Source organism: Carettochelys insculpta, chromosome 2 (assembly GCF_033958435.1).
Source record: "Carettochelys insculpta isolate YL-2023 chromosome 2, ASM3395843v1, whole genome shotgun sequence".
Taxonomy (NCBI): domain Eukaryota; kingdom Metazoa; phylum Chordata; order Testudines; family Carettochelyidae; genus Carettochelys; species Carettochelys insculpta.
Genome location: NC_134138.1, coordinates 33125202 through 33141810, shown reverse-complemented (window position 1 = coordinate 33141810; position 16609 = coordinate 33125202). Strand labels below are relative to the sequence as shown.

The 16609-nt window shown below is 42.6% G+C and overlaps 1 protein-coding gene across 3 annotated transcripts in view; it reads right to left on the bottom strand.

Moving 5' to 3' along the window:
* Positions 1–16609, bottom strand: part of CSMD3 (CUB and Sushi multiple domains 3) — a 1166921-nt gene that overhangs the window by 879064 nt on the left and 271248 nt on the right. For all 3 annotated transcript variants that reach the window (XM_074985642.1, XM_074985643.1, XM_074985644.1), the window contains exon 4: positions 7408–7602. In XM_074985642.1, coding sequence (XP_074841743.1) covers positions 7408–7602 — 195 coding nt within the window. The remainder of the gene's footprint in view (positions 1–7407; positions 7603–16609) is intronic.

Below are 16609 nucleotides of genomic sequence, written 5' to 3'. Positions count from 1 at the left end.
ATCATACAGTTGAATAGTGTTTAGTTACAGAAACATTTTCTTTATAAATGAAAAGTAAGAGGAGGAAGCTCTGGAACACTAATCCAATTTAATGTAAACAATGTAAGTATCCTAAAGTCATATTTAAAACATAAGAGATAAATTTATGTGGCTGAGATATTATACTATTATATCTGGATCTGTTTAGCCTAGGCTATATATTAATATTTATATTATTTCATAATACCATGCTTCCTGACTCTGATCTCATGTCAATGTCAGTATGAAGCATTAACTGCAGTGAATTCAGCAGCATTTCATCACTGTACAACTGATATGAGTAAGCTCAGGACTGGGTATTATATCCATATGGAGGGATAAGAAAGCACCCCCCCACCCTCCCCCAAACAGACACGGATTATTCCTCTTCATCAGGATCAACTATATTTGTTCATAAACTGTGGCTGGGACTGTAAATTTATGTGAAATGACCCTGATAATGAGAACCAAATACTGTGCTGAGATAACGACTCTGAGATAATGAGAAAAGGCAAATATGGTAAGATATATTAGAATATAATGTCAGTGTATTTCACATGGGTATAAGTTTGTTTCCATTTTCTTGCTTAAAAATTACACATTTCAGAGATAACTCAGGTCTTTCAGCATAAATATAAACCACAAAATGAATTATCCCCTCCCCCCGCACATCCATTTACACTTTACATCATGCTGTTATCTGAATTGAAACCCCTTTTGTTCATCGAACTGAAAACACAAAACAAAAACTATTCATATGTGTAATTTGGGGGAGGCTGTCATTACCATTTGCGGAATACAACATCTGATATCCATAATCTAACAACTGTGCAAACCTCAGCCATTCATGACTATTGAGTGAGGTTATTAGCTTTAAAAGGGCTCAGGCGGGATTTATAAAACAGCAAAATGAAAAAAAAAATGGGCTCAGTCATTAGCTATGTAAGTTGCTACCTCCTTTCAGACATCAATTGCTCAGGACTGCAATTGGGATTTTCACTTTCATTTCTTTTTGAATTTTAATTTAACACCACAGGGGGTCTAAATTCCAGGCACACAGGGCAAGATTGAAATTTGGCTTCTGCCCTGAGGTAGAGGTGGCATGTGGCTGTTCTGGAATAGATTCTTGGAATTTGTTACTTCTCTGTTTCCAACTCATTATTGGGGGGAAATAATTTACTGCAGCCCTTTAGCTAGTGCAGCTTGCTTCCCTCCCCAGGCTATCTCAGCTCCCCTGACTGGATCACTGTGGGTAGGTAGAGCTAGGATAGTGGAGCAGAGGATAAGTGTTTGCTTACCCTGCTCCCACTTTCTCTCCTGTATGGCCATGTAAAGCTAGATTACAAATGAACCTATAGGCATGAAGTGTGGCCTTCTGGTTAGAATAAGGGTTTAGGAGAGCTAAGTTTTATTTATTACTTTGCCTCTCAGTCATTCAATCACATACATCTGTGCCTCAGTTTATCCTGTAAAATGCACATATTACTGTACAGTCAACATTGAAGAGTGCTGTGAGGTTCAAATATTTTCAAATCCTCCAGATAAAGGTGCTGTGTAAGTGAATCTTACCCACAGAAATTCATGACCCAGTACATTTATTAGCCTTTAAGTTTCTGCAGGACTCCTTGTCATTTGTGAAGCTACAGACTACCCCTCTGAAACTGTGTCTAGACTGTGGAGAATTGTCGGCAAAAGCTTTTCTGACATTTAGCCTGTCTGCCTGGGGCCAAATGTTGGAAAACCCCTCTCTGTCTAGGCATCCCTTCTTCCATGTGGAAAGAAGTGTACAGAGATGTTGACAGAGCACTCCCAACTGGCTGATCTCTACTGAGAGAAATGCAGTCTGGACACTTGCTCTGGTGACAAAACTTCTGTTGACAGACACGTTGTAGACAGAAGCCTGCAGTCTCGACACAACCTCAGAGGATATTTGGTATTATATAAGCAGATCTCCTTCCTCTAGCAAAGCTTAGTACTCTGCTTCAATTTAGACCACCTCAGACCAATATGCCTTTAGATCTGTCAATCATTCAAAAATAATCGGATTTATTTTACCAATGGGAATATATCAGTGATGTATAGTTAGCATAATTTTCCTCTCCAGAAGCTGCTGAATGCAAAAAGTGGCAAAATATTTAATACTGAGCTGGATGCTGTTACTCAAATTCAACTCCTATTAGAACATTCTTTGCGATGTACACAGGCAGATAACTTGGAAACTATGTATGGGACGTAAATCCATTACAGAATAAGATAGAAAGCATGAATTTTCACATAGTGATGTTGAAAGGAAAAGTACAGGATTCTAAGAACCATATGGAAAGAATAACTTAATGACCTTTTCAGATGTAAAAATGCAGCTTGTCAAAGCATGGAAAATCAACTGAATATACTGGACAATTAATACAAAAGTCTAAATCACATCTTTCCACACATAATTTTCATTCCAGTAGGATGCTCAAGGACACAGATTTGTTTTCACATCTGAACTGAAAAAGTGCATGCGGGAAAAAATGATGCCATCAGTAAATTGAATAGCTCATTCTATACCTTTTTTCCTTTCCTCAACTTCTCTTTTAGCCTCTAGCACAAAAATGGTGGATCTGGGAATCTGATGTGCCTACACACTGAGCACTATTACCGTAGTACTTCAGCAGACATTTGGACAGTGTTAACAGTCAGTCCTAAATCCTTTAAATCATCATTGCAATCACCATTACCTCTTCCCACACCATAGCCGTGTCTACATGTGCACACTACTTCGAAGTAGCGGCACTAACTTCGAAATAGCGCCCATCACGGCTACAAGTGTTGGGCACTATTTCGATGTTAACATCAATGTTAGGCGGTGAGACGTCGAAGCCGCTAACCCCATGAGGGGATGGGAATAGTGCCCTACTTCGAAGTTGAATGTCGAAGTGGGGCACGTGTAGATGATCCGCGTCCCGCAACATCGAAATAGCGGGGTCTGCCATGGTGCCATCAGCTGAGGGGTTGAGAGACGCTCTTTCTCCAGCCCCTGCGGGGCTCTATGGTCACCGTGTGCAGCAGCCCTTAGCCCAGGGCTTCTGGCTGCTGCAGCTGCAGCTGGGGATCCATGCTGCATGCACAGGGTCTGCAACCAGTTGTCGGCTCTGTGGATCTTGTGCTGTTTAGTGCAACTGTGTCTGGGAGGGGCCCTTTAAGGGAGCGGCTTGCTGTTGAGTCTGCCCTGTGATCCTGGCTGTGTCTACACGTGCCCCAAACTTCGAAATGGCCATGCAAATTCCCATGAGCTCATGGGAATAAGGGGACTTCGAAGTAGGCAGCGTCCTTTCGAAAAGGAGCCCCGTCTGGACGCGCCGCATGGCGGCAAGGAGCGTCAATTTCGAAGCGCGGCTGCCGCCCGCATGCTAATGAGGCGCTGAATATGCATTTCAGCGCTTCATTAGTAAACTTCGAAATGGCCATTTGCATGGCCATTTCGAAGTTTGGGGCACGTGTAGACACAGCCCCTGTCTGCAGCTGTACCTGGCACCCTTATTTCGATGTGTGCTACTTTGGCGTGTAGACATTCCCTCGCAGCGCCTATTTCGATGTGGTGCTGCGCAACATCAATGTTGAACATCGACGTTGCCAGCCCTGGAGGACGTGTAGACATTATTCATCGAAATAGCCTATTTCGATGTCGCTACATCAAAATAAGCTACTTCGATGTAGGCTTCACGTGTAGACGTAGCTCATAAGTGCATAAGGCACAGGCCACATAAAATCTTCTCCAGGTCTTCTAAATTCTGATGTAATCATGCCACTTCAGCCATTAGTGTGCTATGGACTGAGCCCTTAGGCCAGTCTCTCCATAGCTACTTAGTCTAGTTTTCCCTGACTCCCTTCTGTGCTCCTCCTTGAAGTCTTAGTCTCGTTTATAATTTACTGGAGCAATTCTGAACTCATATGCTGGGCATGTGCAAACTGAAATTTTTGTAATGACTGTAGCCAGACAAAGGTCTCCCCCTTACAAGCCAGCTTGCTGCCCCTCCTGAGGTGCCTCACAAGCACGCAGGGCACGGAACAGCTACTAAAAGCACAGTCTTTGATGCCTTCCTAAAGGGGCCCAGATGTGCTGGCTCATCATGACCCTGAGGAACTGAAAACACAGATAAAGGGCTAGCAGGCTAACCATTAACGAGGGGGCCTCAGGAAATTACCCCAGCTGGCACTGATGGATTTGATGTGCCCACACAGCCATCCCAGAAGAGAAATCTCCACCCTTGTAAAAGAATGTCCTGTACTCCCAAATTCTTTATCTCCTATCTTACAAGTGCAAATTAAGTAAAAACTGTCCTTGTAAGAACTGGCGTCACAAAAGACAGACCAGTATGATCTGTCACCATAGATAAGAAAGAGGATACGTGACCCAAGGGGTATAAAGATGGGCCCAGCAGCACTCTGACTCTGAGTGCATCTTCACCAACTACCTGCTGGTTGGGTCAGGTGATTGCCTCCCGAGGTCCGCAACTGGGGACGCCCAACCTCGTATTCGTCTTTCCACGGAATTGAGTGACCAATCCTGGCTTGGCTATGCGGGTATCAAGAGATGCAAGGAGGGTAAGATGTACCCACATTAAGGTCTCCTTTTGGTGCGCACAGTTAAAGAATTAGAGCTCTATAAATAGATGTTGTTGTATTAAGATGTCGTTGTATTGGATTGTAACATAACCTAACACCTGTACTCTGCTAGCATATAAGAAGTAGACAATAGCCTTTTGTAACCACACGCTTATAACTGTAGCTTAATAAACTTGCAGCTAGTTAAGATCTAAGCCTGACTGCTGTTACTTTCTGTCACTCCAACTCAGCCGGCACAATAAAAAAGAACTTCAACCGTTTGGTTACCACAGCCTGGCCATAGGTGAGAGTGCTAGGAGCTCCCTGCTCTAGCAGCAAAAGACTCGGGTGTTTAGGACCCTGGGGCGTCCGTGAGCCTGGCCCAGGCTGCCCGCTGCGAAGAAGCCCTATGCTGTAGCAGTTAAAGACTCGTATGATAACAAGGGCATAGTTGGTACCTCACTGCACATTACCAGGCCACCGGCTAACAATGATGTAACACCTTTGGATTAAAATGTTTTTTACAAAATCTCTGGGGATTAAAATAAAATATTTTTTTAACATTTTGTTCTCCAATTATAATTCAGTTCCAAATGAAACAAAATATGGCAGCATTAGAATAAAGGTTTCCATAATGTAATTGCTTCTTCTCTCCTGGAATAGAGCAACCTTTCAAAATATTAAAGTCAGAGTATTATCCCTGATTATCAAATTGTTTAATTAATATAACCTTTGCAAAATGACAATATTATATATAACTTTGACCTTATTTATTAGCCTTCAGTGAATTATTCCTTCCTGTCTGCATTATGTCGCAGCTTGCAATTTGCACATTATCTCAGAAATGGAAGGCAATATGATAAAGCTACTGTCATCTTTCACCATTAAAGTTATTCTTATCAAAATTAATATGTCAGAGAAGATTATATTTTAAAAGTAGTCATGGATTATGAACACTATAATTGACCATTTCACAACACAGTAAATCCAAATTGGTTCTTGTTAAACTAACATTTTTGCACTTTTACTAAATCCAATAAAATTACATTATTTTAAGGAATGCCTTGTGAAAATTGCAGGCAACAACATACAACAAATTATATAGTCTATTCCTAGTGTGCTAAAAATGACTACAGGATTTTGTCTGTTTCTTTGTTTCTGCTTTCGTTAAACTGTTTACATTCTGCTATGAATTTCACTGAGAAGTAGACAATGAAATTCAATAACTGCTAGAGTGGAAAATACTTTCTCTTTTTGTACTCCATCTAATCAAAATCAAAGCGAACAACAATTATACATTTATCCTCATGAGATATACCATATGTATATCGCATATATCACATAAACAAAATGGGAAGTGACTGTCTAGGAAGGAATACAAGCGAAATATAACTCAACAGTGTCACACTGTTAAAAAAAAAAGCTAAGGTGATTCTGGGATGCATTCACAGGGTTATGAGCAAGACATGAGAATAACTCTTCTGCTCTACTTTGTACCGATTAGGCCTACTAGGAGTATTGTGTCCACCACATCTCAAAAAAGATGTGGAGAAATTTGAGAGGAGACAGAAAAAGTGCAACAAAAACGATTAAAGGTCTAGAAAATGTAATCTCTGAAAGGAAGACTAAAATAATTGGTTTTGGTTAAATTGAAAAAGGGAAAACAGAGTGTATATGTTCACATTTTTCAAGAATTTAGAAGGGTCTTGCAAGGAAGAGAGAGAAAAACTGTTCTTGATCTCTGATGACAGGACAAGAAGCAATGGGCTTAATGTACATCACAAAAGGTTATGTTGGAAATTAGGAAAAAATCTTCCAACTATCAAGGCTGTTAAACACTCGAATAAATTACCTAGGGAAACTGTAGAATCTCAATCATTGGAGATATTTAATATCTGGTTAGCTAAACATCTATCAGGGATGATCTATTTGGTGACTGACCCAGCAATGAGGTCCTGGGACTGCACTTGATTACTTATTGAGGTCCTTTCAAGTTCTAGTTATTCTATGATTCTATGATCCAGACTGAGAATTTTTCAACAGTTTAGCATTTACTGTACATCAGTAAATGGACACGGTCATAATTCTTTCCATCCTCCCCTTACATCAGGAAGAAAGTAAGTTCTCGAATCCTTTTACTTCCACCTCATGCTTAGCAATGCTGTTTGATCTCCCATCACTTAGGCTATGTCAAAACTGTAGGCTTCTGTCAGGATACTGGGATCTCTCAGCAGAAGTCTGCCACACTGTGAGACTTCTTATGACATCCCTTTCTTCCTCGTTCCACGAGGAAGAAGAGATGGCTCGGCGGAGGGGCTTTTCCTGACATGTGGCCCTGTGTGAGCAGGCCAAATGTTGGGAAAGCCTCTCCCAACATAATTGTCAACAAGCGATATGTACATATGGTGCACAATTTGTGTATCTTTTGCTAACAGTTCCCAGCAATCTAGACATAGCCATGCCAACACATGGAAATAGCAGTGTCAGAAAGCCCCAGCCCACTCCTCAGTTCTGAGTGTTATTTCCCTGTGTGGCCACATCCATCACGTTGATAATCTAATATTAAGAATCCAGTTCAGGATTCTCTCATTTTAATGTATTGTAAAAGCAAGGAGAACTAGATTTTAAATGCAGAATTGGCAGAATGATTACATGATATGTACAGTCAATTTACAAAAAATACATTTCTGTACTCATGATCCTAATATTAGGTGTTAAATTTAATTTACAGAAATAGTAAGTTGCTTCAACTTATAAATGCACATCAAATACTTAAAGAATAAGTATCATAGCATTTCTTACCTCTGCAGATAGGAACTGGGAAATCCCAGGATGCTGTGTTGACTGAATTAGCTATGCAGGTGAGCTGGGGATGGCCATCCAAGATGTATCCAGTTACACAGCTGTAGCGGATTTTATCACCAACATCAAATTTTGTACCAGACAAGATACCCTTTGGAGGAATTCCTGGATTGCCACAAGAACTACTCTGTAACTCTGTAAGGGAGAAAAAATGTTCATTAGTTATGATTTTTTAAAAAGCTGTCTCTCTAATGTTAATAATTAGGAAAAATAAACTGTGACCATTTAGGGGAAGGGGGTTACGCTTTCATGTGTGTTTGTATACCACTTAAAACAATAATTTGCCCAAGCTGATTTATCCATTTGAGCATATGGTATACTGAGAATAGTGTTGGAATTTCAACTTATGTAAGGGGTATATAGTACAGATATGCTTTAGATGATTAATAACTGTTGAGTCCTTCTGTCGCTCAAACATTAAAAAAGCCATCCACCTGTGTTTACCCCTAATAGGGTCCACCTACGAAGTAAAGACAATAACAAAATGATTCATATTACATCAGACACTTTCGCTAAGGGTCTACAGATCAGTCACAGCTGGGATTTACTCTAGCCAAGAATAGAAAACTGCACTGAGTTAAATGTGAGTATTTTGATCACCTAGGCAAGAAAATTTCATAGTTTGCATATGGATAAATCATTTCCCTCACAACCTACCTAAAAAGCAACGCAAGTTTACCAAGTTAAAATGACTTATTGCCTTCCTATGCAGAGTGACTCATTGCACATTGAGTGCATTAAAATATGGCTGGGGATGCTGCAAATTAAGCACGCTAGATATAACATGAAGGACCAAACTGGGTAAACTCTTACCCCAACAAAGCCAAGGAACATACTGTCACTCCAAATTTTCCTTGCAAACAAATGTATGCTGGATAATCTATATTTTGCCTCAGATTAGCATCCTATTTTTCTAGCTCATCTTGGTCCAGTCTCTTTCAAAATGTGCTGACTTATGCCAATTTTGAAGATGGTACTTGATTTAGTGATTCTATCTTTTTTTTTTTCAGTTTGTTGTTCTGAGCAGCAATACCGTTACAGGTAGCTCCCATTTTCCTGGCTAAACCCAACCCTTACGTTGCTTTAAGTTGTTATCTGAAAAAGGTTCTCACTATTCTTGATCAAACAAACAGACAAAGTCACTAAAATATACAGTAGATTTTGCTGGGTTTCACCGTAAATAATTGTTCACCCTAGAAGTAATAGGAATTATCTGGCATATTGAAGAACCAATGTTGGAATATAGAAAACAGACTATAATTTGAACTATGAAGAGAAATTGCTTAAAAGTGGGGATCCCAGCTAAGAGTGGGGGTTAATAATGATCTCCTGTCATTGAAATTAATCACATTTTAAAAGCCTCCAATAAAATATGATTAAATTCATTATATACCAACAGTACGTATCGAATGGTATTAAATGAAAGCCGGAGAGAAACTAAGAGTTAAAAATCTGAGCATCCACTTGGCATTAAATAACCATAACGTGAATTTAAAACAATAAGTTCTAGCAATTGCTCTTAATATTCTCAGCTTTTCTTTTTTAGCTCAATCCAATTAAAGAGTAGTAAACATATTTCATGTAGTAAAGAAAAGCATACCCTTCGTAATGTTTTAAATAAGTTACAACTTTAGAATTTTTGATCACTGGTATATGATAAGAGGTCATGGTAATTACATTGTTCCTTTTGTTTTCTGATACAACTGATGAACCTTGTCTTTCATCTGTAGTATTTGCCTGAGGGTTGTACGTGTGGCTGTGTCTAAATGAGCCAAAAACTTCGAAATGGCCATGCAAATGGCCATTTTGAAGTTTACTAATGAAGCACTGAAATACATATTAAGCACCACATTAGCAGGCGGGCAGCCACAGCACTTCAAAATTGATGCGGCTCGCCACCGCACGGCTCATCCAGACGGGTCTCCTTTTCGAAAGGACCCCCACTACTTCGAAGTCCCCTTATTCTTATCTGCTCATAGGAATAAGGGGACTTCTAAGTAGTCGGGTTCCTTTTGAAAAGGAGCCCCATCTGGACAAGCTGCATGGCAGCGAGCCGCGTCAATTTCAAAGTGCCGCGGCCACCCGCATGCTAATGAGGCGCCAAATATGTATTTCAGCGCTTCATTAGTAAACTTCGAAATGGCCATTTGCGTGGCCATTTCGAAGTTTTTAGCTAGTGTAGACTTAGCCTGTATGTTTAAAAATAGAACATTAAAGCTGTGTCTACACTTGCATTTCTGTTTCAAAAGAGGAATGCAAAAGAGGGAAATCGAAAATGAAAGTGAGGCACTGATCTACATAGCTCATGGTTCATTTGCATAATCCCTTTTTGGAAGAGATTCTTTCAAAAGAAGAAATGCAGTGTGGATGGGGCTCTTCCAAAAATAAAAACCATCTTCAAAAAGAACCCTATTTCCTATTTTGTTTCAGGAAGAAGGGTACTTTCGAAGATGGGGTTTATTTTCAAAAAAGGCCCATCTGTACTGCTCTTTTCTTTCAAAAGAATCTCTTCCAAAAAGAAACTATGCAAATGAAGCATGAAATATATAAATCAGTGTCTCACTTGCATTTTCAATTTCCCTCATCTGCATTCCTCTTTTGAAACAGGAATGCACGTGTAGACACTGCCTAGTTACCTGTGTCTACAAGTGCACTTAATTTTGAAAATACAGGCCCTCTTTTGAAAGAACACAGGGAGTGTCTACTTGTACAATGTGTTCTTTCCAAAGAAAATTGGAAGAACGTGGCTCAGACTTCCAAATCTGGACTGCTATCCCGTATTAGGAAAAGCTCCCCCTTTCAAAATTCTCTTTTGAATGAAGGTACGTGTAGGCCCTTCAGGGCCTGCTCTTTCAAAAAAGGAGTCCACCATAACACTGGCCAGCTGGAATGTGGAGACACCCTGACTCCCTGGCATGCAGCAGCAGGGATCTATGATCCCTGCGTCCAGCCACTCTTAAAGCTGCAAGGACCAGGAAACCCCATGGCAGGAAACTGAGAGCATGGGAGTAGCAAAGGCACAAGCTGCTCACAGCACACCCTCACAGCTGGCCCCAGAACTTCAATGCACAACAATGACCAGCAGCTGCAGGACCCTCAGACACTCCCTCAGAGCTGTCACAGGGCTCCCAGGAGCAGCAGGCTGAAAAGAAAAAAAGAGCTGCCTCCTGGACAAAGCCCAAATTAAGAGACCTCCTTGGACTTTGGAAGGAGAAGGAGGTGTTGAGGGAGATGGGTGTGAAGCTCCACAGTGCCATGGGCTTTGCCTGCTTCGCCCATGGCCTCAGGACCCAGGGACACCCTGAGTGCACTCTGGACCAAGTCTGGAGGAAAGTTAAGGAGCTCCAGAGGGGCTATGCCCTGACCTGGGATGAGGTGGGCACTCAGGGACAGGTCCCTTCACCTGCCCCTACTACTGGGAGCTCTACTCCATCCTGGGACCCTGGGACATCTCCCCACCACCCATCATCCTGGACATAGCTGTGGACCAGATCGAGGATGAAGCCCAGGAGGAGTCAGGACCAGGGAGACAGAGCCAAGGGCCAGACACCACCCTGGACTGGTTGAGTGAGGAGTGGGGGCCTCATGATCGATGTGCCTGAGCGGTCATCCAGCCAGGCTACTGGGAGTTTATTGAGGGATCCTTGGTAAGTCCACAGTGGGGCATGCACCCTGCCTGGCAGGGTGGGAGTGACACAGCTGCCAGAGGGCCGTACACAAGCCTAGTAGGCTAGGCCCGGACACATCTTGGCCAGCTGTGGCCCCTGGCACACCATGATGCCTGCTGGTGACAGCCAGAACACAGTCCAGCGGACAGCTCTGCATACCACAGGCCTGATGAGACACAGGCTGGGCTGCACCTCATCTGGGGACAGTCCCACTTGAGCAGGGAACCCCTGCATGCCCCCGATATCCCATGAATGCCATGCCCATCTCATCCTCAGGCGGGTCTGATCCCTGCGGGAGGGATGTCATCCTCAGGGGTGTGATCCCAAGGTTCCTGACCAGGGACTGTAAATGCCATGCTTCTCTCCTTGCAGCTGTACCCTTCAATAGCTGGCAGAGTCCTGTGCCCTCTGTAGTCCAGGAGAGTCCCCCAGAGGTGAGGGAGAAGGGCGGGCACCTCTGTCAGCACCACCACTCATGGCTCATGACCAGAGACTGCAGCAGCATTCAGGGAAAGACACTGTCACCCTCTGCCAAGCCGAGGTGGCAGAGCAACATCTCTGTCTGGAGAAGGCCAACTTGGCCTGGTGGAGGGAGGCCTGGGACCACTTGTTGTCCCACCTGGAGGGCACGCATGGGACCCTCCAGGAGCACATGGCCAATGTGGCCTGCCTCCTGGCCCACCATGCTGCACCCCATACCACACCCTCGGCCGAGCCCCACCCCCCCGTGGGCCTACATGCTGGTGCTTTCTGACCCATTCCAGCCCTGCTGTGAACCCCACACCCAGGAAGGGAGGAGATCCCAGGGTTGACAGTGTTCTCAGCCTTCAACCCCTGCCCCTGAGTAACCATCCCAGTTCAGGTCCTTCCCTATCCCACTCACAGTTCAGATGTATCATCACCCTCAATGTACATAGTTTGCCCCCCCCATAAATAGTTTATGTTTCTAAGGTGTACTTGTTTCAGATTTAACAGTAAAGGTTCTATTTTCCAAAGATGCCCATGTCCTGTGGTCTCATAGGGGGTGGATGTGTGGGTGAGGTGGTGGTGGTGGTGTATGTGTTGAGGGGTGGCTGTGGGTGGGGAGGTCAGTGTGGCCCAAGATTAAAGCTCTCCAAGAGGGTGTCTTTGATGCAGACACCCACCGATAGTGGGACATTGTGCACCCTAACCTAACCTCCAGATGTGAGAGGAAGCACTGCCACCAACCCTTCTGGCACCCAAAGACCTGCTCCACAACATTGTGGGCCTGGTTGAGGTGGGTGTTGAAGGCCTCCTGACTGGGGTCAAGGTGGCTAATATAGAATTGCATGAGTGGGCTTCGAAACTTCCGAAACACACACTTCCTGTGTAGCTGGGGTCCTTTTGAAACAGCCCCTTGATTTTGAAAGCCCCTTCTTCCCATCTGGTTTGGGAGGAAGGGGCTGTCGAAATCAGAGGGGTCATTTTGAAAGCCCCTGACTACATGGGAGGTGTGCATTTCAAAACCAGCAGTTTCTAAGCCCATGCAACAGTCATTATGCTAATGAGGCACTGCATATTCATAGAAGTGCCTCATTAGCATATGCAGAAGCATCACATTACTATAGCCCTTCTGAAAGCAGGAGTTAGTGTGGCCATGGCCCCAGACTCAGTAAAGGATATGCTGTTATCACTTAGTTAAATGTGAGATTCAGGTGGTTTCCTTTCAGATTTAAAAAAAAAAAAAATGGTCAAAATGTGCATATACATATACACACGTATGTAGAGAGAGGGTTTTTTTTTTTTTTTTTGTAAAAAGATGAGCCGATACTCATCCAGTTCCCCACTCCCACCATCCAGCTAATCCTACCACTGTGGCTACCGAGGTGCCACACTCAGTACCTCCAAGTACCGGCATCAAAAATTGCTCTTGGCAAATTCATAAATTGACCCTCTTCAATCTTTCAGCTGTCACTTTAAGACCAGGGATTTTTCCTTGTCCTGTTTCTATACTGTGGGCTCTGAAGTGATGCTTGCAAGCTGGGGCTACCTGCAAGCATTCAGCAGACAGCTATTCTTGAGTAAAGTTGAATTGTGCCTCTCTGTTTTAGGAAGCAGCCTTCTTTGTCTCTTTCTATTTTGTAGATCTTATTACAGTTGAAAATAGTGAAAATGTCACCATTCTGTGTTGTAAAAAATAAAGTAGCTCTCCAGCAAATGTGTCTGTTTGCTGTGAGCACAGAGAGTGTTTTGATAATATATCTATACACACAAAGTATTATGGCATCATAAATATAAAAATGGTCATAAATATTAGGTGTTCTCTGATATCCAGCAAGAGAAGTCATCCTGAACCTATTTCTTTCCAACAGGGAAAACGAGATTACCTAAGAATGTGTGGGAAAATTTGATATGTTAGTGACTATGAACTACCTGAATTCAACATCATATGCAATAATATTTAGGCATCTTAAGGACATTAGATTTGAAGGAAGAAAATGTGGAAAGTGGAAATATTAATAAAAAGGAGTACATACTGTGTACTGGAACTATATTTTTATAGACCATAACTATGAAAACATGGTACCTCATAAAAAACAAATAAGTAAAATAAAGATGCCAACTACACAAGATACTTTAAAAAAGAAAAAGCTTGAAGCAGGCAATGTTGTTCAGGGAGATTACTCAAAAATCACATAATAAATTCTGTCTTTTACTGGAAATGAAAAGGGGAAAGGAATGGAACAAACTAATAATGCACAGCATTACTTAATGACTTTTAGGACAAAGATTAAGGTAGGGGAAAAGTAGCATAAAATAGGCTACGTCTACACTAGCACACTACGTCGAAGTAGCCTATTTTGAAGTAAGGACATCGAAATAGGCTACCTCGACACGTATCGTCTACAGGTCCTCCAGGGCTGGTGCCGTTGGCGTTCAATATTGAAGTAGCGACGGGGAACATCGAAAGGAGCCACCCCAGAAGGAAATGTGGAGCATCCACATACACAAGTGCTCCCCGTCGAAATAAGGGGCCAGCAAAACCCCAAGCCGCTCCCTTAAAGGGCCCCTCCCAGACACACTTGCCCTGCACAGCACAAGATCCACAGAGCCGACAACAGGTTGCAGACCCTGTGCATGCAGCATGGACCCCCAGCTGCAGCAGCAGCAGCCAGAAGCCCTGAGCTAAGGGCTGCTGCACACGGTGACCATAGAGCCCTGCAGGGGCTGGACAGAGCATCTCTCAACCCCTCAGCTGATGGCCGCCATGGAGGACCCCACTATTTCGAAGTAGCAGGACACGGTTCGTCTACACACACCCTACTTCGATGTTGAACGTTGAAGTAGGGTGCTATTCCCATCTTTGGATGGGAATAGCGATTTTGACGTCTCACCGCCTAACGTCGATTTCAACGTTGAAACAGCACATGGCGCATGTAGACGCACCGCGTGCTATTTCGATGTTGTGCCGGCTACTTCGAAGTAGCTGGCTAGTGCAGATGCACCCATAATGAAAACTAAAAGGAGTAGGAAGGTGTTTTGCAAATAGAGAAAGGAAAATAAGAAAAATAAGATAGAAAGAAGGATTGTATATAAAGGAGAGACACATAAACAAATGGCTCCAGAATTGCTAACCTGCTGAACTGTTCTTACAATCAGACTTTAAGCAGAAAATATACGAAACAGAATGATGGGCAATTGACAATCTTGACACAACTGTTGTTAATATGAAATTGGTATAAAAACATCTAGGCTATGTCTACACTTGCCCAAAATTTCGAAATGACCATGCAAATGGCCATTTTGAAGTTTACTAATGAAGCACTGAAATACATATTCAGTGCCTCACTAGAATGCCAGCAGCTGCGGCACTTCGAAATTGCCATGGCTAGCTGCTGTGTGGCTCATCCAGATGGGGCTCCTTTTCGAAAGGACCCCACCAACTTCGAAATGCCCTTATTCCTATCTGCTGTTAGGAATAAAGGGATTTCAAAGGTTCCGGGGTCCTTTTGAAAAGGAGCCCCATCTGGACGAGTCACGCAGTGGCAAGCCACAGTAATTTCGAAGTGCCGTGGCTGCCAGCATTCTAACGAGGCGCTGAATATGTATTTCAGCGCTTCATTAGTAAACTTCAAAATGGCCATTTGCATGGCTATTTCGAAGTTTTGGGCTACTGTAGACACGGCCCTAAATACATGTAACTTCCCTAAGCAATATATGCATTGGAATAAGACAGAAGCCTTTGTAGACGAATAGTGTTCGTACCACCAAGGGTGGGGATCAATTAAGTATGGAACAGATTAAATTCAATTAAGAAAAGAAAAGAGGTATGCTGCATATAATGGGGGAATGGATTAACACTAAGACTCAGGAAACTGTGGAATTGCCACCCCAAGGAAGTTTAGATGTCTCTTCCCACTGGCCTTTTAAAAATAAAGTGAGGTAGCACTAAAATATTTTCTGAAGGGAAAAATCCTGCATTGTCAGAATAATGTACTGGATGACATAATGTCTCTTTTCTATCTCTAAATATTATGAGTAAGATCCTGTGCTACACCACACAACTCAACTTCTTTGTGTCATTCTGAGCCTGCGGAAACTATGAAGTCCCTTGTGTAAACAGTCTAGGGGCCTGTCTTAGTTGTGGTCCCCTTCAAGTGCTTTCCTACTGGCCTCATCCTCAGATCAACAAAATGATGTGGCCCCACCATAACATGAGTCTCCTATCCCCATCTCTGTTGTCAAGGTTCATGAAACCGTCTTCAGAAGGCATCCTTATAGCTTTCTTTTGCAATTTCTTCTTTGTGGGAATCCTCTCACTGTTGGATCTGGAGTTTTAGGCCCCCTTTTAACACACCGCAACTATTTCTTTTTGTGATGTAAAAAGGACAGAATCTCATTCTATGATTCTAATACTTCCTTTGGGTGTAATTTTCATTCATTTGCAACCATATATAGATCCCCTGGACATTAGAGTCACAGTACGTATTCTGTTCAGTTTGGATTCCCAACAAAGAGAACACTTGGAAATTGGGCTTAATATGCTCCCTGAAACCGGGATGCTAGAACTACTTTTATAGAAGGGTTGAGGATGATGGAAACCATGGAAATTGTGTATTTGGTGTTTACCACTACTACCTTAAACCAGGAGATGTGGTATCACCCTGCCAGCATCCCTTCCTGCTTCAAAAAATATAGAGTGAGGGCAAGACAGAGGGAAGCCCTTACTGTTAAAAAAAAAAGCAAAGTGGTAGTTCTGTGTCCACAATAATCACTGCTCCTAATGACTCCCTTTCATCCTAAATACTGTTCAGCTAACATTGCAAACAGAATAGAATGTACTCTCAAAAACTATTATATTTTTGATGACTTCATTTGAATAGGCCTGAAAGGAAGCATCATGTTCAATTCTGGATACCACATTTCAGGAAAGATGTGCAGAATTTGGAGAAGGTCCAGAGAACAACAACCAAAATTGTTAAAGTTCTAGAAAACATAACCTATGAGGAATA